The sequence below is a fragment of the Pogona vitticeps genome, chromosome 15 (assembly GCF_051106095.1).
Source record: "Pogona vitticeps strain Pit_001003342236 chromosome 15, PviZW2.1, whole genome shotgun sequence".
Lineage (NCBI taxonomy): Eukaryota > Metazoa > Chordata > Lepidosauria > Squamata > Agamidae > Pogona > Pogona vitticeps.
This window is the reverse complement of record NC_135797.1, coordinates 4,776,039-4,797,412: the sequence shown is the minus strand read 5'-3', so window position 1 is coordinate 4,797,412 and position 21,374 is coordinate 4,776,039. Positions and strand designations below refer to the sequence as shown.

The 21,374-nt window shown below is 47.9% G+C and overlaps 1 protein-coding gene across 1 annotated transcript in view; it reads right to left on the bottom strand.

Annotated features, from left to right (window-relative positions):
* Positions 1–2,786: 2,786 nt before the first annotated feature.
* CNIH2 (cornichon family AMPA receptor auxiliary protein 2) overlaps positions 2,787–21,374 on the bottom strand; it is a 43,528-nt gene continuing 24,940 nt past the window's right edge. The window contains exons 2-6 of the mRNA XM_072984490.2: positions 19,854–19,922; positions 11,608–11,655; positions 10,844–10,956; positions 8,863–9,006; positions 2,787–5,681 (exon numbers count right to left, since the gene is read on the bottom strand). Of these exons, the coding sequence (XP_072840591.1) occupies positions 5,654–5,681; positions 8,863–9,006; positions 10,844–10,956; positions 11,608–11,655; positions 19,854–19,922 (402 nt within the window). The 3' untranslated portion in view covers positions 2,787–5,653. The remainder of the gene's footprint in view (positions 5,682–8,862; positions 9,007–10,843; positions 10,957–11,607; positions 11,656–19,853; positions 19,923–21,374) is intronic.

The window sequence follows — 21,374 nt, the reverse complement described above, 5'->3', positions numbered from 1 at the left end:
AGGCCGCATCCGAACACTGATTCTTCTCTCGCTGGAGAGCTGCCTGTCTTCACCGATAACGGGGGCGGCTGGTGGCGCTTGGCACCTCCCTTGCCATTTTTCCTTCTCCCAGACGCTCATTCACAGCACTCTTCTCCGTGCTAGTCTTAACGCACGGCGCCCGCCCACACGCGCCGTGTTCTCCGGCACAGTCTTCTGGGCCAGATGCTGTGCGGTTGCTGGAGGATTTTATTTCAATGTATTCGGTGCTCACGCTCCCAAGTGCCGACGGGTGGAGAGGCCGAGGAGTCGAAGGTGGAAGCAACCCCAGGTCCCTTATCCTGCATTTCTGCACATCAGGAGCATAAACTCTTTATCCCATCGCTCTTAAGCAAAAGGGGTTTTCCTTTCTCTCCACACCTGGTTTTCTTTGGAACATTCTCCTGGCTGAGGAACGAGAAATAAAACCACCTCTCTCTGCCGGGTAAAGGCAGTGCCGTTTAAAACAGGGGTCGAGGATCGCCTGTTCTCCAACCTTACGGTTCTCGTTGTTGAAAAACAACCACCGCACGGCGTTCCTGGTTATGTTTTCCGTGTTAAAGCGGAGAAACCAAATCGCTTGTGCTCCGTTGCCAGAAGACTCCAGAGATGCTCTTGAGCATAAGGGCCCCATGTGTGGCTTTTCCCTTCTCTCTCTCTCTTTTTCTGAGCGAGTGATGGGATTCTTTCTGCCCCCGGGCAAAGCACCTGGGTTGCGAGGAAAGAAATGGAGGAAGACCCACCTGGTTGGATAAAATCAATTTCGGCTTTGCTTCCCACGAAGCGGAGGTCTCGGATGTAGGAACTGCCTGAAGGCAAGTAGTATTTGAGGATTGTGTTTTTTTTAAGGCTGGCTGATCACCTTCCCCGGGGAAGGAAAAACTCTGCCGCCTTTTACGAGTGTTGACATTTCCACCCGATTCTTAAAGGCGAGCGGCCCTTAAGCCTACTTGGGATCTATGTGGATGACGTTGCCCTGCGATGTCCCTCAAACTCTGTCCTGAGGACCCCACTAAGCCGAGGGTGGCTTTCCAGGCAAATCAAGGGCTGTGTTGACTCCCTTCTTTAAAAGAAGGCAGATTGCACATCAAGCTTGGGGAAAATCCTGTTGGGTGCAAAATACATGACTCGTTCAGGGGCTGGTGGATCCCTTCATTGCACTGACGGCTATTGTCCGGGGGGGTTGGTCTAGATGACCCTACGAGGTCCCTTCCAACTCTATAGTTCTGTCATTTTTTAGTAACCACAGATTTCCCTCTTTCTGCTTGTTAGGTTGGGCTTTCGTTTCAAGGCTACCTGCCTTGGGAGGTGAGCAGCTTGTGGCTATCCAGAGTGTTGGACTACAAAGCCCATGGTCCCTCACCCTCGGCAGGGCTGGCTAGGACTGATGGGAGCTGGCATCCAACTACCTCTTACAGTGGAGGGGGGGGAGGCTAAACTCATCTGCCCTTAATCTGCGTGCTGCCACCCCTTCACCCTTTTGCCTTTTCCTCAAATCCTTTCTCAAACACCCAACTTTTTTTGGCCATCAGCTCTGGAAGTGGCCTTACCCGGGTGAAGGGAAACGGACGCCCGCCAGGTGGCAGCCGCCTATCAGGAACATACGGGCTGTGGGGCGAGCAGAATCCAGGCTCAAAGGGATGGGGAATGGAGACCCCCCCTCCCTCTGAAAAAGTTCCTATATTGCCGAGGAAGACGATACTAGACGAAGGTGGGAGAGGCCGGATGGAAAAGAAAGGTCCTGTTGTGCTTGGCAGCACAGAGTTTAGCTGCGGAACTGACCGCCACAAGATTTAGTGATGGCTGCCAACGGGGTTGGGCTTTAAAAGTCTACTAAGGCAGGATGGCAAAGATTCCCCTTTTTGGTTCAATCGGGGATGGCTCTTGTGTTTCTGAATGGAGAAAAACCAGCTGGCAGAGGCAGCTTTCTGTGTTCCTCTGAGAGTTGGAAGGGACCCCAAAAGGTCATCTAGTCCAACCCCAACATAAGCAAGAATGAAGAGACATAAAGGCCCAGAGATGTGTCTGTCTCTTGTGTGTTCACATGTAAACCTATTCCTGTTTTTCTGATTGCCAAGCCTCTTTACCTTATGTCAGACAAAAAGCAGACCTTTTCTTATTGTCGTTTCTAAAGGGCTAGGGGGTAAGAGATCCTTATGGATCTACTGCTATGTAACAGAAGAGCTGTGAGTAGACCTTTGCCTACTTTCTTCCTGTCCCGGCATAAAAGATTGCCGACTGGCAAACCCCACCAGGTTCAACCTGTGGCCCTCCAGATGACAATGGTGAGGGATGATGGGTATTGTAGTCCGAAACCTTCCAGAGACCGAGTTGTTCCATGAGGCGCAGGAAGCATTCTGGCTGTTGGAAAGCAAGAATCTGACAAATCATCGTGTTAGCACCTTTTTCCCCCCCTCACAAGACTCACCCGGGGTTGCCAACTCCACTTCACTCCTCTGCCTTTAACAGCTCGGCCTGCAGTCGCTCGTCCGTAACACATATCTTGTCTTGACGGATGTTATTGCTGCATCTTTTATTTCCATGTGTGTCGATTTAACTCCCTTCAGTATATTTCAGTGAAAAAGCTGCAGATCTTGCTTCCAGGTTGGAAGAATCGCCGTCGGTAGCATATGCTCTGAACAGCATCCGAAGCTGCCTGCAGACATCACAGTAATTCTGTCTGGCTTTCTATTGATCAAAACCAAGTAAGGGTGGTCAACGTATTTCCCACCCACCTGCCCCAAATGATCATGGTATTATTCAAAAGCCATAATCAAATCTTTTTTTTTTTAATTTAACGTGTGTGTGTGTGTTTTTTTTTACAACGGTCCCCTAGAGAAACAACCGGAAAGAAAGGGGGATTTTTCGGGGGGGGGGGGTGGAGAGAGTTGTCTTTAAATGGAGCAAGCAAGAAAGGAAGAATTTTAAAATGTTACCACAATGACGGTCTTTTTTTCCTGTTCACAAACTCTCCAGATTTCCAAGTTTTCATTCTTATCTGTCGCACACATGTTTTGTTTTGACACAAGCAGGAAGGATTCGGCCCAATGCCTTTCGCCCCCCCCCAAGCTACAATAGGAGCGGTCAGAAAGATGGTCAAAGAGCAAAAGAAAAAGAAAAAAACTCAATTAATGAGGCCTCAGCTCCTGAACCTCTGAGGGCATCTTTTCAGCTGCTGATATTTCTATTTGTCCCCAGACTGTGGAAAATGGTCCCCAACTGCCCTGAGAAGCATATAAATAAGCCAGTCAATTCCTTTTTGCTTTTTAAAAAATCCCTGCACCCTTTTGAAAACGGGCAAGCCTAGATCCATACAAGATTCAAAGCTTCCAAAGGAGGCAAGAATGCTAGCCATGGGCACCTCTGAGAATGCACAGAGTGCCTTTACTTGCCTAGATAAATCGGTGGCTCCCTCCTGACTCTGAGGTAAGGAGTTTAGCAGCCGTATAAAGTAGAGCAATAAGATAAAGGCCCGACACTAGAATCAATGTGTACATGTGTAAAATTAATCCACCTTTTTTAAAAAAAACCAAAACACCCTAAAATTAACATCATAGGAAGATACTAGCAGATGGCAACCCCAAAGGGTATGTAATAATTAGCGCCTGTGTCATTTTAATTTGCTAGGACTTAAACATAGCTGAACTTTGTAGAAAAACACGAAACTAGGTCTTGGGGTTTTAGGCAATAAAATATAATAATAATTCCAGGCTTATAATAATAGGCTTGGAACCGCAGCTGTAGATGGGACCATCAAGTCATCTTTATAGCCCATTGTTGAGCTACTGGGGAGTACTGTATCTGCTTTTGGTGGCTTCAGCAGGCTGGGGAGTACAGTGGTGCCTCGAAAGACAATGTTAATTCGTTCAGCGAAAAATGTTGTCTTGTGAAAACATCGTCTTGCAAAACACAGTTCCCCACTGGAATGCATTGAAATCTACTTAATGCGTTCCAATGGGGGAAAAATCGTCGTCTTGCGAAAATCGTCCATAGAAAAATCGTCTTGCAAAGCGCAATAGCGATCGCAAAAACCAATCGTCTTGCGGATTAATCGTCCCGCGAGGCAATCGCCTTGCGAGGCACCACTGTAGATGGTCCCCCCAAGATTCTGCTGAACTACAAACCCCATCATCCCTCACCACCCACCAGCTGGCTCCAGAGTGCGAGGCGCGCAGCCACCGCCAAAGAGCCGCAACCATTCACTAGAAGCGTGTCGAGTTGGTTTGATTGGGCTGTCGTTTATATTCCAAGCCTCCGTATGTTATCCTCTGTATGTTCTATTACTTTGCAGGCATTTGTGCTGGCTTTTGGGGACAGGCGGTGGTTTCTTTTCCCACCACAACCCCCTGCTTCCCAAAATGAAGCATGCCTCCCCCTGAGGGAGCTGCTGGTTTTAGGGAACTGGCTAGAGGTTGGGAGTTCGAATTCTCCACTTTGACTCCATGACACATAAGGGTTCCTTCTAGCTTTGCAGTTCCATAAAAAGGGTTTTCCTTCCTTCCTTCCTTCCTTCCTTCCTTCCTTCCTTCCTTCCTTCCTTCCTTCTATCCATCACCAGCTCCTTCCCAGATGCTAACAGTGAGGCCTGAGAAAATTTAGGGGCGGGGTGGGGAGGCTGCACAAAATTTTTTTTAAAAAAGCTAGTGGAAAAGACAGGCTGGGGATGTTGCCATGACAACAGAGAACCTCAGCATCCCTTCCCCGTCTGACAACCTCCAGCAGCTATGCAACAGAAAAGAAAAAAACGAAATAATATTAATTTTAAAAAAAGCAGCACATCCTGTACGCCGACTCTCTGTAGACGGATAGTCTTTCGAGGGGGCAGGCCTGTCCCCCATTGTCAAAATCCGCTCCCCCCCCCAATCTAATCTCTCGGTTTTAGCCTTCTAAAATGGCTACCTAGTTTGCCTGGTGTGGCATATATATAATGGCTCTCCCTTCTTGATTTTTTTTTTTAAAAAGAGAACGTGTAAGGTTTTTCTAACCCTGCTTGCTCCCCACCCCAAGCGACAAGTGGCATCTCGTAGACCCCGGAGGCTGAGATTCGGGGCGACGGGGTGGGTGTCCGAAGATCGGCTTGGGAAAAAGATGCCGCACTCGCTCTCTCCCCCCCCCAAAAAAGCCTTTTTAAAAAATCTCACAAAGTCAACGAGAATCGCCCCAATGCCTGCCGGAGTGAAATAAACCTTGTTCGGTTGTCTGCGCGGAAGCGATCCAGAGGCGCAGACACCTCACCACAAAATACAATCTTGGCTGTTCTTCGCAGGGGGTGCAAAAGGAGGGGGGGTTGTCCGCTGAGAGACAGGCCGCGAGGTTTATTTTCCTAAATGTAGGATCTTATTCCTGGGCGTGAAATGGAAGTGGTGGCACAGGATCCACCCCCCCCACCTCCGTTCCCCTAAATCCAATATGAGGCAGAAGCGTATTAAGAGTCCAAGGCAGCCAGGAGAAGAAAGTTGATTTTTTTCCCCCTTTCCTTTTTGCAGTGTTATTGGCTTCAGACATTGAGAAGGGGGTCCGTCCCACCCCACCAGAGTTGTAGCACGTCACTCCAGGTAGTCCAGGTAGGGGCGTCGTCCTGGAGAAGTCGTCCGGAACCAGGCGAGGGACGGTCCATTCCTTCGGGTCGGCGCCATTAGAAACTCACCAATGTATAAACCATACTGAATGGTGTCGGGGAGAGAAAATAAAGATGGGGGGGGGGAGAGAAAAAAAGACATTATTACCAATCATAAAGTCATGAACGAGAGCAGTTTAAGAAGCTAAAACTTGGTCGTGTTTTAGAGACGCCGTTCCAGCAAACCTCGGTGGCTTAGGTAGTCACACTTGCTAATGAAGGTGGTGCTTACCTCCCGACGGCCAATCACGAACCAGAATGTTTGAACGGAGCTGCTGGGAATGACACACACACACACACACATGGCCTGGCTGCAAACACAACCCACAACACCTCACAAGGCGCTCTACGCATGGTGTCGTTGTCCCCCGAGCACCATCGTAAGCAAAAGAGCCTCAAGGTTCAGGGGCACTGTACCCTTGGAAAATGCCGGAGAAGGGGGACCAAGCAGGGTTGGGCTGGAGCTGGCAGACTCGGCTGCTGGTCCACTCCGAGGCATCCATTTGTGAGGAAGAAGAGGGTGACCTAAACAGGCCTTGAGTCGGATTCACCGCCACCACCCCATTTCCTCCCGGAAAACCATTATCAGCAGAAAAGGCAGGAGACGGAGACGGTCCCTACATCTCAGCCCATAAGCTGATTTTTTTTTTAAAAAATTCAAATTTTAAATTGTATTTACTGGTTCTGCGTGCATTTATGCCCTGGCAGCTGTTGACTCCCATTCTGGGCTGCTGTGATTCCAGTCCAGGTTTTAGTCTGTCCCTTACAAGGAGCTTCCCAAGTTACTGAGCCCTGTCCCAAATCAGTTCCAGCACCTTCCTGTAAAAGACAAGCTAAAACCTGGAGCGGATTCCCAGCACTTCTGGAATTGGTGTCATTGGCCACCACAGGTTTTAAATGATATTTTCCTTGTCTTAGTTCTCTGGGATTTTTCCCCTCCTCCACCTGTATTTTTCCTGCTGCTTTATTGAGTTTTCACAGATTCAATTCAGTCTTGTTTACTCTGTATTATTGATATATTCAAGGGAAGAACAGTGTTAAGTCTCGGCGATGCGGCTGCTGCAAGGCACACACCATTATGAATAAAATAGAAAGGCACACAAATGTGTCATCAAATTAGGGATACATGCAATAATATGAGCAAATGCTGCTGAAGTGTCTTGTGTAAGAAATGTATTAAATCTAAACAAGGTCTTTTTGTTCTATACCATCAAGCGGCTTCTAACTCATGGAGGTTTTTTGAGACCTGTATGATGTCAAGATGTGGCTGCCCAGTCTGTACCCTATGGAGGCAGTGACAGATTTTACCTTCTTGGACTCCATGATCACTGCAGATGGGGACAGCAGCCACGAAATTAAAAGACGCCTGCTTCTTGGGAGGAAAGCAATGACAAACCTCGACAGCATCTTAAAAAGCAGGGACTTCACCTTGCCGACAAAGGTCCGCCTAGTCAAAGCTGTGGTTTTTCCAGTAGCGATGTACGGAAGTGAGAGCTGGACCATAAAGAAGGCTGACCAATGAAGAATTGATGCTTTTGAATTGTGGTGCTGGAGGAGACTCTTGAGAGTCCCCTGGACTGCAAGGAGAACAAACCTATCCATTTTGAAGGAAATCAACCCTGAGTGCTCACTGGAAGGACAGATCCCGAAGCTGAGGCTCCAATATTTTGGCCATCTCATGAGAAGAGAAGACTCCCTGGAAAAGACCCTGATGTTGGGAAAGTGTGAAGACAAGAGGAGAAGGGGCCGACAGAGGATGAGATGGTTGGACAGTGTCTGCGAAGCCACCAACATGAATTTGACCCAACTCTAAGAGGTAGTGGAAGACAGGAGGGCCTGGTGTGCTCTCGTCCATGGGGTCACGAAGAGTTGGACACAACGACTAAACAGCAACAAGCTTTCAATAAACTTCTCCTGGTGGTGCGCCAGGCAGCTTGCTCAAGGCCTTGCTAATTGACTGTTCTCCCTAAAAGCACAACGAAGAATTAAATGCATCCCGGTCCTCCAACCCACTAAGCTATCCAGGCAGTCTAAGGAAGATATCAAATTCTAAGAAAAGGAATACTGTATAGCACAAGGCATATGCAACATATACATGTGCGTGTGTATTAAATGTGCATATACTGTAAATGATAATAGGAGCTAAACAACACCTCTAGTAAGATTTTTCTGGATCTGTTTGATGGATGCAGTTACTTACTAAAAATTATACAGTATACACACACACACACACACACACACGCACACGCACACAGGTGTGTGGTCATTCCAAGCCCCTCTGCAGATGCTGAAAACCGCGGATAATAGCAAACCCTATTCATGGCATTGGTTTTGGCACCCTCTAAAGGCTAGTTCTGGTAACTACATCATGGAAATTCATATTTCTGTGTTTTTAAAAATATTTTCAGACCACAGATAAGTGAAACTGCGAATATCGATCCCGCAGATACAGAGGTCCTAATGTATTTACAAAAGCGACTAACAGGTATTTTGAGGAGATAATTCCTTAATTCTGTTTGTTGATTACTCTTGTCACTGCACGTGTATGTAAAAGTATATAATCCATATTTTTCCTGCACTTTGTGTTTAACTATTTCATGCAGTAACCCTTTATCTCTGTATCTTACATATATTTGCAATATGTGCCTTGTTCTAAATCTACTATTTCGTGATACTTCCAGTTATTTGCTTATTATTTGCTAGCTTTGGTAGATTTACTGTGGTTCTTGCGTAAAATTTTCTAGCAATACTTTGGTGTGTTGGCGCATCCATTTCCGAATTCGACCACGTTCCCAGGCATTTTTATGTTGCATCCACAACAGTGTGTGTGGCCTCCAGCAGTTGTGTGGCACAATGTTGTGTTATTCTCACATGGGGCCCCCACAAGAGGATTTTTCTGCCTGAGATAAATCACAACAGCGTTGAATCGTACTTCAGAACTGGCAATGGAGTTGTATCCAGTACCGTACAAGAAAACCGAAGGCCCGTTTAAGGCGCCAGAGACACTTTCCAGATGGGAAAAGTAACTTTTCCACACACACAGGGCATGCCAGCTTGGTCCACCCATAGAAAGAAATAGCTCAAGCCGAACGGCCAGGAGACCAATCCTGACATTGTCCCACTGATGCAATGGCCTCAGTTTTCTCCAACGGCAGGCTCCCCCCCCCCCCCCGGTCGTCATGACCTTCCCCAGAGAGGAAATTTCAAATAAAGGACCCAGGACTCACCTGTACAGGTAATAAAAGAAGGATAAGAGATAAAAGGCCAGTTTGCACCACGACTCTTTCTGGCAGTAGTTCAAGATGTCGGCGTTCATAATGGAGACGGCGTCGTACATGACCTCCGAGCCGTCTGCTGGGCGGTGAAAATACCTGGAGGAAGAACAGAGGGGGTGACCATTCCCAAAAAGACATTCTCCCCTGAAATGTGCAGTGAGAATATCCATCCATCCATCCATCCATCCATCCATCAAGCTGCAGTATCTCAATAAATCGCAGACACTAATAAACCAAAAAGCTGGCCAGAGAGCACAGTGGGTTCGGCCTCTGACTAAAGACCTTGTAGAGGTTGGGAGTTCGAATTCCTCACCGTACTTCCATAACGGGCTGGTCTTGATGATCTACGTATATAGGGTCCCTTCCAGCTCTGAAGTTTTAAGAGGGAGATGATTAAAAGGCCACTGGGCATTAGGCTCAGGTGCGTTTCTGTCCAATAAGCAACACCCCACTTTTTGGGGGGGGAGGTAAGCACCCCCCCCAATTTTCTGCCCGGCTGTAAAGCTCTGCAGAAGAACAACCCCCTCTATATCTCTCTCTCCACCCTGTTTTTCGCCGTCTCTACATTAATTTCCCAATATCTTCTCGGTTCCAAGGACACCTACTTCAAACCAACAGAGACAGACAGGAATAGAACACAATCTAAGTCTTCTTTCAGGTTGTTCCCTGTGCAGAGATTTTTATAGCCCCTCGAGCCATTTATCATAGGGGTTTTGTGTGTGTGTGTGTGTTTTAAAAAGTTTTACAGCTCACATACTTAAAAAAAAAAACACTTATGTGTAGTTTTACAGTAGGGGCTTTCTCTTGCTATTCTCTGCTTCATTTCATCCGCTTCAGTTTAGTGATGTAAAGTTTCTGAAAATTTCCATTTTTCTTGGGAAGGGGGGAACAGGGGGGAAAACATCCCCACCAACCTCAAAAAATGTGCTGTTTTTTCTGGGGGGAAAATGTGTTTTGTTTTGTTTTTTCAAAATTTCTGGGGGGGGACATGCTTCCCCCCCCAGAAAAAACAAACAAAGGGAATTGTCATCTCTCGTTCAGCATCCTACAATACAAGCCTGTATGTATGTGCATGGATTAAGGACATCACGGAAACGGATCCAGGAAATCCTTGATTGAGATTCTCTTTAATTCTCTTTATCTGTTTACTAACACACACAGACTGTTCACTGGATTTCCCACAACGTATATTACTATGCATCGTCTTACCATGCCAGAAAAAGAAGGGTGGAAGGAAGAAAATTAAATAATCCAACGGAAATGACAGGCACAACATAAACTGACAAATTACCAAAAAACACGGCTTAATTATGTCAATCCCTCGTAATGGGTTTGCAATTCCACCCCCCACCCCGTCTTTTCCTCTTCTTTCTTTTCTGTTTTGAGCAAGAGGAGTTATTATTATTACCTCTTGGATCCCCTGCTTTTAATCTCACATAATCCACTCGTTGATTTCGTCGTTACCATGCACTAATTAAATAACTCCCTTTTCTGGAGTGAGTGGTGGTATAAGGAGATAGTTGGTATTCTCCCATAGCAAAAACCTGGTGACACGGATCATGTTAACAGGGTTTGTTAAAGCAGAAATTGGTGAGAAAATGTGATGTATTCTGATGCCTCTTTTACTTATTTGTTTGTTTAATTATTTATTCAACTTCTAGACCGCCCAGATGGCGACCAAGGCCACTCTATCCATTAGCGAAACTTAAATACAGGATGCACACCCAAAATAATGCTCGTTTTGCCTTGAGCGATCACTTCATTCCGCTTCCTCAAAGGGTAGATCATAACCTATGGTGCATCCTTTTATACTGATGCATCCTCTTATACTGTGTAAAGCATCAACCTTTGCACCGTGAAAGGGGGGGTACCCGGGCATCAAGGTGCTAGCCCTCTGTGAGTCATGAATCCCAGCCCCAGAATTCGCACTCACCTCCACAAATGGTAGAAAAGCAGGGGGATGTTAAGCCCCAAGGTCACCCACTCTGCCGCACAGAGAAACATCAGGCAGAAAAGGCCATGGATGGAATATTCTGGAACCACCAGCTGCAAGAGGAAAATCGGGCGTCAAAAGTCAGCACGAAACCAAGGTTTTTCACACAACATTTTCCTATACACACACACACAAACTGTCCTTGAAGTAGTTCACAGAGCAGATGATGCCAGTGGTGGCTTTCATCGTCGGCATCAAGGTCGCGCCATGCACAAAGGACGACTCGAAAGCTCGCAAAAATTACACGCGGCGGCAAGCGGATCAAGGTAAAAGCCGAGGCCACGCACCGTGTGCGATGGGTTGATGCTGGAAGCATCCGGGGGGAAAATGCACTTTTTAATATTTTAACAGAGTGGGCGGATCAGGATTCAGAAACAGCCAAGTTTGGCCAGGGACCCCCGTTCTGCTCTTTTGGCTGACACACAAAAAATAAAAGATGAGCTACAGAGCTTTTTAACGGAGCCATTATTGATTTTCCTTCTGCCTTGTTAAATGAAGGGTCCCGAGGGGTTCAGGTGGTGAAGTGGCAGGATCCAGACACCCGCCTCGCGCTGGCGCACCAAGGCAGCCCCTTGGAGGGCCAGGATGGATCCAGACACACCCCCAAGATCTCGGGGGTCACCAAAGTCATTTGATGAAGGGCATTTTTTTAAAAGGGGGAAGGTGAAATGGGGGCGAAAGACCGCCAAGAGAAAGTCACTCACCTTTCGCAAAAGGCAACAGATCCGCTCGATGTTTTTCAACCGCTCCCTCTGAGGAAAGAAAGAGAAGGAGGAATAAATGGGGGTCCCAAACTTGATGGGGTTGGGTTGGGGGGGTAACATGGAAAGAGGGGGAAGAGGAAATCGGGGGGGGGGGCTGGGTCCGGCCAGATGCAGCCAGAAGGCATTCAATAATTTTGTAGAGAGAGAGGGAAAAAAAGGACAGAAAAGAGAAAGAAGAAACAACAGCTAAAGGCCGCAGCAAAAAGTTGCAGCGAAGAGTGCTGTGCCCAGATGCCAAGAAACGGACACGCAACCCCGTCGCACAGCCCCCCACAAATCGTGACAACTGCAAAGCGATCAGAATGGGAGCCCAAGCGAGCAAGACAGATGCGCGCCAGGCGGCTTCTCTTCTCGGCTACGAGATGCTGTGTAATCCACCAGTGCCCATGGGGAATACATCTGCCAGCAAACGGGGATAATGAGGTGTTCAGAAATCATATTTATCCAGCCGGCTGCCCTTATCTGGTTTGCAGCCTTTAATCCCCAAATTGTATTTTTGTAACTAATTGGCAGTGATTATTTTGTAAGCTCCCGCGGACAGCCTGCGGATCCTGACCCCCATCAACCAGGAGGTCATGAACGGCAGCACCATGATGATATGACCCTCTCTCACTCACCCCACAAACCGTTGTTTCTCCAGAGCCTGGAGAGGCCGCCTGTCTTTCATGGTGAAGACCGACGGCCATGTTTACTGAAGAAAGATGGCCAGCTGATGATTCATCATCATCACCAAGTGCTGTGAAGTCAATTCTGACTTATGGTGACCCTTTATAAGTTTTCCAGCTAAGAAATACACAGAAGTGCTTTACCCTTCCTTTCCTCTAGGGGGAGCCCTGGGACTTTGCAGCTTGCCCAAGGCTACCCAGGCTGGCTCTTTTCCAAAGAGGGAATTTGAACTCCCAGCCTCTGGCCCAGCAACCAGACACCTAGACAACTTTGCTCTCCAGCTGGCTACTATTTATATGTCACATTTTGCATTTCACCTTTTCTCCGAGGGAGCATACTTTACCCTCATCCTTGCTGCTATATTCTAGCAACACCCCTATAAGGTAGGGACATGTCTAAGCTCTTTCAGTCTGTTCCTAAGTTTGCTGTTGGTCTGTTCACAACCGTAAGTAAAGAAACCTTTTTCATTCTTTCTCCTACAAATGTCTCACAGGTTATTGAGCCCTTAAGTGCCAGTTCATGAGAAAGGGGTGGACTAATTGGGGAACTTGAAGCTACTCTTTTTCTGTGCATCTCTGTCCTTCTCTTGTGCAGCGAACGGAATTTCACCAAAAATTTAAAACTCTGCAAATAAATAATATATAAATACAGTAAAGAGGCGTCCAGTTTGGGAACACCTGAATGAGGATCCGAAGAAAACGCATGCGGAGAGATTTATCTTTCAGAAAGCTGGCGGAATTGCTCAGTGAGTTGGCTAACTGGCTCCAGAGTCAGAGGTTGGGGGGTTCAATCCCCCATATTGCCTGGTATGAGAACAGCCAGCCAGCCTCCTCCTGCCAAATTTGGGGGGGGGGGGGACATTGAAAGCAGGTTTTAAAGAACATTAAGGGCAGCCATGGAAAAGGCCAGCTTGTTTCTCCCTGGCCTCCCGAGATGGTACGTAGGGGAGGGAGAGCGCTCAGTGTGCAGGGGAGGGCTGCTTCGACCAGATTGGCGCAGGATCCCGAAACCCGAGACGCCTTCCGTGTCTAGGAGGGTGAGGCCCTGGATCTCCTCGTAGATCCAGGCAGGGCCAGCCTTCGATGTGCTGTGGTTTCTTCTCCTCCCGGCGCCGTGCGGCAGGAAATCAAGGTCAAACGGGAACTATTTATACTTGCGGGACGGGAGGGGCAGCCTAGAAGAGGCATCACCTCCTTTGGTACGGTGCCAACCATACCCTCTGAAGGTTTGGTGAGCGCACTAGAATATCCCACACTTTAACCTACTTTTCTCTCCCCCACCCCCTTCCACAAGCTGGCCCATGTTCCTTCTGCCTTATTCTTGAATTTAACACTCGCTGTCTCCTCGCTTGTCCTGGATTTCCCTCCCAAAGGGTCGTTGTGCTTCTGTTTCCCATTTGACCGTCCCCTTGGCTGTGGGCCATGGGAGATGTAGTCCAACCCCTCTGAATGGGGGGTTCAGGTTAGGAAAGGTTACCATCCCTACTGCAGAATAGCAAACGTGGAGCGCCCTTCAAAAAATGTGGGTGTTGACCAATGCATCCCCAGATGTTGCTAGACTACACAGCCCATAATTTGCCCACCTTTTCTCACCGGTGTCTTTTGATATTCTTTAATCGTCATCATGTCCCCTCAAGTCAATTCTGATCTATGGTGGCCCTTTTTCAGCATTTTCCAGGTAGAGATTACAGTACTCAGACGTGTATTACCCTTCCCTTCCTTTAGGGGGAGCCCTGGGACTCTGCAGCTTGCCCAAGGCTATCCAGGCTGGCTTTTCTCCCAGGGGGGGAATCGAACTCCAAACCTCAGACTCCGTAGACAGAGATCTAAGTCGCTGAGCTATCCAACCAGCTGCACAACGGTTAGAGATGTGTGTATTTGTATTTCCTTGGACTACAACTCCCTGAAGTCTCCAGGCAGGAAATATAATAAGAAATTAAGTAAGGAAATAATAAAATAATAAATGCAATACAAAATACAACACGGAAGAGAAAGCAGCAGGAAAAAAAATAAAAACACTCGTTTCTGAGCACATTTCCTCCACATGTCACATCGGCAAAACTCAGACTCTAAGCCTGTGTTTACCCAGTTTGTCAAGTATCTCTAAATGTAACTGGAACTTTGAAGGTTAAAACTTAACCCAAACCAGCACAGCTACTGGGAGTATGTATCACAGAGCGTCCGGTACATTGTGGGTCCTCCAGCGTTTGCTTTGATGAAACCATTGATGGAAATGCTCAGGGGTTGAGGTTTCTGGCTGCCGGGCCAGAGGTTGGGAGTTCGAATCCCCCCTGACCCTCCTTAACAGGGGCTGGACTTGATGATCTATAAGGTCCCTTTCAATCCTGCAGTTCTAAGATGATGATCACAGCTGTAACTAGCCTGGAGCGTGCCCTTGCGGTTCAGCCAGGATTCGAATCAGGACAGGGGCTCCCTACTCCAGGACCATCCGATTCCTCTGCCAGACCTCTGAGTGGGAATGAAGACTGGGCTGGATAGCTCAATGGTTTAGGCATCCGGCTGCGGAGCCCAAGGTTGGGAGTTTGGTTCCTCCACTGGGCTTCCTTACAGGGGCTGGACTTGATGATCTATAGGATCCCTTCTAGCTCGGCAGTTCTAAGATTATTTAACTGCTGGATAGCTCAAGAGTTTAGGCAGCTGGCTACAGAGCCAAAGGTTGGGAGTTTGATTCCTCCGCTGGGTCTCCTTGACAGGGGCTGGACTTGATGATCTATAGGATCCCTTCTAGCTCGGCAGTTCTAAGATTATTTAACTGCTGGATAGCTCAAGGGTTTAGGCATCCGGCTGCGGAGCCAAAGGTTGGGAGTTTGGTTCCTCCACTGGGCCTCCTTGACAGGGGCTGGACTTGATGATCTATAGGATCCCTTCTAGCTCGGCAGTTCTAAGATTATTTAACTGCTGGATAGCTCAAGGGTTTAGGCATCCGGCTGCGGAGCCAAAGGTTGGGAGTTTGGTTCCTCCACTGGGCCTCCTTGACAGGGGCTGGACTTGATGATCTATAGGATCCCTTCTAGCTCGGCAGTTCTAAGATTATTTAACTGCTGGATAGCTCAAGAGTTTAGGCAGCCGGCTACAGAGCCAAAGGTTGGGAGTTTGATTCCTCCGCTGGGTCTCCTTGACAGGGGCTGGACTTGATGATCTATAGGATCCCTTCTAGCTCGGCAGTTCTAAGATTATTTAACTGCTGGATAGCTCAAGGGTTTAGCATCCGGCTGTGGAGCCAAAGGTTGGGAGTTTGATTCCTCCGCTGGGTCTCCTTGACAGGGGCTGGACTTGATGATCTATAGGATCCCTTCCAGCTTGGCAGTTCTTAGATCAGATTAGATGGGAGAAGGACGGGGGTGAGAGCGAGCAAACAAACAAGGCAGCATGACAGATGCCGCCCTCTGAAGCAGCTCCACCTGGCGCCTCTGCCAGTCTCCTCCGTGGCACCAGCACCTGTAGCGGCCCAGAAGTGGGGGAGCAGCAACCGGCTTCCCCCTTTTGCTACTGTGGGAGGCTGTGCTGAGCGACACTTTCAGGGCGTGATTTCAAAAGCTTCCTGCGGCTGAATGTTCCCGACTCCTGCCACTCCTTTGTGCTCTTTCAAGTGCCAGATAAAAGCCACTTTTTATTCTCCAAAACGGCATCACAACCGCCCTGCTGGCTCCTGAAAAGCAGCCTGTACCTCTTCCCCCAACCCACCGATCCCTCCTCCTTCTCCTTTCTTCTTCCTCCCCCCTTCCTCCTCCTTCCCCCCCCCCTTTGGTCCTGCAAGCCTCAGCTTCCCCCGACACCCAAGCAAATAAAAATTAAAAATAACAATACAATAGAAGGGGGCACTTGATAAAAAAAATGCAGCCATTTGGAGAGGCTGCAACGACAGGCAGAGTCTGCGGCTGTTTTTAACCTGGTTTCTTTCATCTCCCCGGTTGCTATTCTTGTGTTCTCATTTGTTTTGAGATTTTTTTTTTATTTGCATGGGAGGATGGAAACACCAAAACCCGGGGGGGGGGGTAGGTGGGGAAAGACCGCTCCTGCTTTGCAGTTTCCATCTCTGTTCAAAAGGGAGGGCAGATGATGGGGGAGGCTTACTCTGCCAGGGGGCAACACCGAGCACGGCTATAGCACAACACCCCAAAACCTTGTCGGGCTTCGGAAGCTAAGCAGGGTTGGGCCTGGTTCGTATGTGTGCATGGGTGACTCCCAGGAAACAGGGATCTTAGAGAAGGGTCGGTTAAAAATCCGGAGTTATGGGTTTGCTGCCACTGGAAGGCAGAAATACTGGGGGTGGGGGGGGGGTGGGGTATTAATATATATATATATATATTTAAATGGAGTTTATGGGGTGTGAAGGTGTCATCCTGGGGGAAAGGCTGGCATCCCCTGATCTCAAGACTGTTTAATTCAGGGGGGGTTCCAGATGAAGAGCTTGGACAGATATCTGCTTGCTTGCTTGCTTGCTTGCTTGCTTGCTTGCTTGCTTGCTTGCTTGCTTGCTTGCTTGCTTGCTTGCTTGCTTGCTTGCTTGCTTGCTTGCTTGCTTGCTTACGTGCTTACGTGCTTACGTGCTTGCTTGCGTGCTTGCTTGCGTGCATTCTTGCTTGTTTGTTGGTTTCTTTATATGCCACCTTCCTCCCCATCGGGGACCGAAGGCAGCTCGCCACAGGTAAAATCGGCCATTTTGAAACACTATAGAAATATTACGATTCCAAAAACAAAACAACCCCCCCAAAAACAATTAAATATACCTGGATTAAAACTATCAAGTATAAAACCAGATAGAAGTCACTGGAAACTGTGTAAGTGAAAAAGCCAGGTTTCCTGAGGTGATTGATGGCTCAACGGCCCGCCTGAAGAGGAAGGTCTTTTTGCCTGATGATGGAAGGAGGGCAGGAGGGAAAGGGCCAACTGGCTTTTAGGGGCAGAGCAGCCACCGAGAAGGCCCTGTCTTGTGTCTTCACTGAATGAGCTGGGGAAGGTTATGGGACCGAGAGAAGGGCCTTCCCAGATGATCTTAAGGGCTGAGAAGGCTTATAGGGGGTGATGCCATCTTTCAAACAGCCTGGATCCACCCAGGCTAAATATACCTTGATAAGACCGGCTGTGCACCTCTTTTATTCCACCCCCCCCCCTTAGTGTTCTTTCTGAGAAGGAAAAACAAGAAGTAATGGGGGAAACACAAGGGGGTTACACATGGAAGCCATGTTTGTTTAGATTTTAGACAACTCCCCCCCCCCCGCACCAAATAAAATCCCACAATTAAAGTGAAAGGTGAACTGCGAAATAAAATCGTGCTCTGGGAACGACCTCGCATAGCGTGGATTTCTGTATCCTGCCGTGCTAAGCTCTAAGAAGAGTCCTGTTAGGCTTAAAAGCTTTCCCCGTTTCTAATGGTGTCTTAGCTCAGCAAATACTGTATATTGTCCATTTCGGATGCCTCCACTTGCTGACTTAAAAGGTTCAAGGCGCAGGAACACACATTTAAAAAAATATGGAAGGAACCTTTGGGAGCATCGTTCCCCTCTCTGTCTAACGCAACCCTTCTCAGCTCTGCCATGAATGGCTTTCACGCTTTAGGAGGTTTCTCCTAACGTTCGACGAAAAGCCCGTTTCTCTCCCGTTTCCCACCCACGGATTCTGCGGCTGCCGTTCGGGAGCGTCAGGAACACGGCGGCTCCATCATCTTGCACGACAGCCCTTCGGATAATGGCAGGCACCTCTCAGCCTGCTTATAAGCTTCTCTCCTCCTGGCTCGACGTAACCAGCGCTTCAAACCTCTTCTCCCCGGTTTCAAAAAAAAACAAACCCTTTGTCATTCTGGCAGTGCAGGTTAGAGAATCCCGTTTTTTGCGAGGCTTGGGGATCTGGGTTTTAGCTACCTTTGAAAGACACGCGTCCTTTTGCAGGAGGGCGGTGGTGTAGCATTCAGGACCTTGGAGAGGTCCTCTAAGACCCATGATCTCATCAGGCATTAAGTCCTCATTATGGCTTTATATAAACCACTGGGTAATTGCTCAGGGGTCGAAATCTCAGGCTGCAGGGCCAGAGGGTGGGAGTTCGAATCCCGCCCTGGGCCGCCTTTGACAAGCCCTGGATTTGATGATCCCCAGGGTCCCTTCCAGCTCTGCAAATCTAAGAGTGTTCTTATTATTAGCTCCTTTCAACCTTGTTATTCTGTGATCCTATGCTGCGATCCATAAAAGCCGACATCTTAGCTGAGCATGTCCAGTAGCTGGTTCATTACTCTTAAGATGCTTAGGGTCTGGTTAAATCTGATGAGGTACGTCACTGTAGGGTTCCCGGTGTGGTGTAGCAGAGAGAGTGACAGCATAGGACTCTGGAGAACAGGGTTCAAATCCCCGCTTGGCCACCAGCTTCACGGATGCATTTGATGGGAACATGGGAGAGGGCCTTCTTGGCGGTGACTCCCAGACTCTGGAACTCCCCACCACTGGAAACCAGGCTGGCCCCACTTTGGCTCTCTTTCCGCAAGCAGGCCAAGACCTTTCTCTTCAGGCAAGCTTTCCCTCAGCGAATGACTGCCGAGTACGGGGTTTCAATGGACGGCTGTCCCTTTCAGCTCTGAATACATTTTGGGTGTTGCTGTTTACCGTTTTTCATGTTGGATTCGTGTTGGATATATCTACTTACTGTTTTCAGCTTTTAAACATTGTCTTTCAGCCATGTCAGCTGCCCTGGGTCCTTTTTGAGGAGAAAGGTGGGGTCAATCTACAGTAGTGCCTCGCTTAACGAGGATAATCCGTTCCAGCAAAATCGCTGTAGAGCAAAATCCTCATTAAGCGAAATAAAAAATCCCATTGAAACACATTGAAAACCCATTCAATGCGTTCCAATGGGCTGAAAAACTCACCGTCCAGCGAAGATCCTCCATAGGGGCAGCCATTTTCGGTGCCTGTATAGTGAGGAATCCATCCAAAAAACACAGCGGTTGGCCATTTTGCAGCCGCTGATCACCTGTTTTAAAAACGTCGTAATGCGAAGAATCGGTTCCCGAGGGAGGGATCCAATCGTCGGGAAGTGAATTCTGCATATTAAAACATCATTTTGCGATCGCAAAAGCGATCACAAAACAGTCATTGTGTAGCAGTTTCGTCGTTTAACGAGGCAATCGTTAAGCGAGGCATCACTGTATTTTAAACTGATACTTAATAAATAAATAGGGCTGCCTAACATTGGCATTTATAGTGGATTGGACGGGGTGTACCCCAATACCTCGACATTGCGATCTCTCTTTTAAATGAACATGGGAAGGGTTGGGTTTGATGCTTTCTGAATCCATGCAAAGCAGGCGAATCAAGGGCCAAATTTTTCAAACCCCCCCCCCCACGCTCTGCCCATCATCCTGAAAGGCGTGCTGCTCGTTCTTGAGAGAAACTAGATCCGGAGCTCAGCGAGAAGGGAAACACAGAGATTGGAGGAGGGGTAAGAAAGGGCAGGGAGGACAGACAAACGGACTCAGTGACAGACACACCTCAGACACGACATGTATTGACTTACGGCCCGGGCTGGATTGCCTTGGTCAATGGGGTTTTTGAAATCCATGTGCAGTTCGTCAAAGGCGATTATCTGAAAACGGAGGGGGGGGGAAACAGGGGGAAGAGAGAGGATGAGACTGTTTATGGCAGGAAGACCTGTCAATCTTGCCGCTCCGAGCATCAAACTGTAAAATCAGCAAGTTCCCGAGCGCAGGTGTTTATGGAAATGGTGAGCATTTGCATGTGGATTCCTTGAATCGGCTTCCTCTGCATCCAGATTTTTTTCTTCCCCTTCTTCCGTGAAGAACGAAGGAGAAGAAACACAAAGGACAGGCCTTTACACCTTTCTGTGAACCCCAAAGTCGCGTGGGTACCCCTGGGTGGTGAAGCCAAGCCATCAGAGAGTGTCAAGTGGTGGAGCGATCGGAGTAGTGGATTATGGTCTCGGGGATCCACGTCCAAGCTCTCCAATGAACCTGGGGTCGCTGTGGAATCCCTTCTCCTGGCCAGCCTTCCAGGGTTATTGGGAGGTCCAAATTAGCAAGGAAGGGAGCCACGCAAGCCACCATGAGCTCACTGGAGAAAAAATAAGATATCAGCCTAATAAAATAAATCAACGAATAAATGAACCAATGTTCCCATGTTCCCTCCCCCGGGGAGGGAGTCCCTACATCCACTGTTTTTCTCTGTAGCCTTAAACCTTTCCAGCACGTGTGAATTGCTCAGAGTCGCACCCCCCAAGTGCCTTTTTTCCAATCTGCCACGTTTTCCTGCACGAGACATTTGCATTTTTTTTTTAAAAAAAACATCCTCCACTCCACAAAAATCAGCCGCTGTCAAAGGTGCGTCAGGCACAAACCTGTTATTTCGGTAACCTCTGGTTACTTCCTTCTTGTTTGACTGCATTACAGGGTGTAACTGCTCGTAGCTCTTAATTAGAAGCACTCATAGACACTCCACTTAAAAGGTTTAACAGAGCCTACAAAAATAAACTGATGAACAGCATAGACTCCCTATACATGATCCTGCACAGAAAAGATTTCACGAGTGCTATATGCTCATAGTGAACTATGCCTCTGATCTATCTATCTATCTATCTATCTATCTATCTATCTATCTATCTATCTATCTATCTATCTATCTATCTATCTATCTATCTATCTATCTATCTATCTATCTATCTATCTATCTATCTATCTATCTATCTATCCATCCATCCATCCATCCATCCATCCATCCATCCATCCATCCATCCATCCATCCATCCATCCATCCATCCATCCATCCATCCATCCATCCATCCATCCATCCATCCATCCATCCATCCATCCAGTCTGTCCACCTGAGCATTGCCCATTCTGAAATTTCTTCACATTACACATCTCTCACCCAAGCTAAGGTGAAACATTTCTTTTCCAAAATTTATGCTCTCGGCCACTAATAATACATGGAAAAGCCGGATGCTTGGGCTGGAGGAGAGATAAGGTCACAGGACCCGCCTGACTGATTTGGCATCTTAGTTCTCTTTCTAAAATTTGGAAAG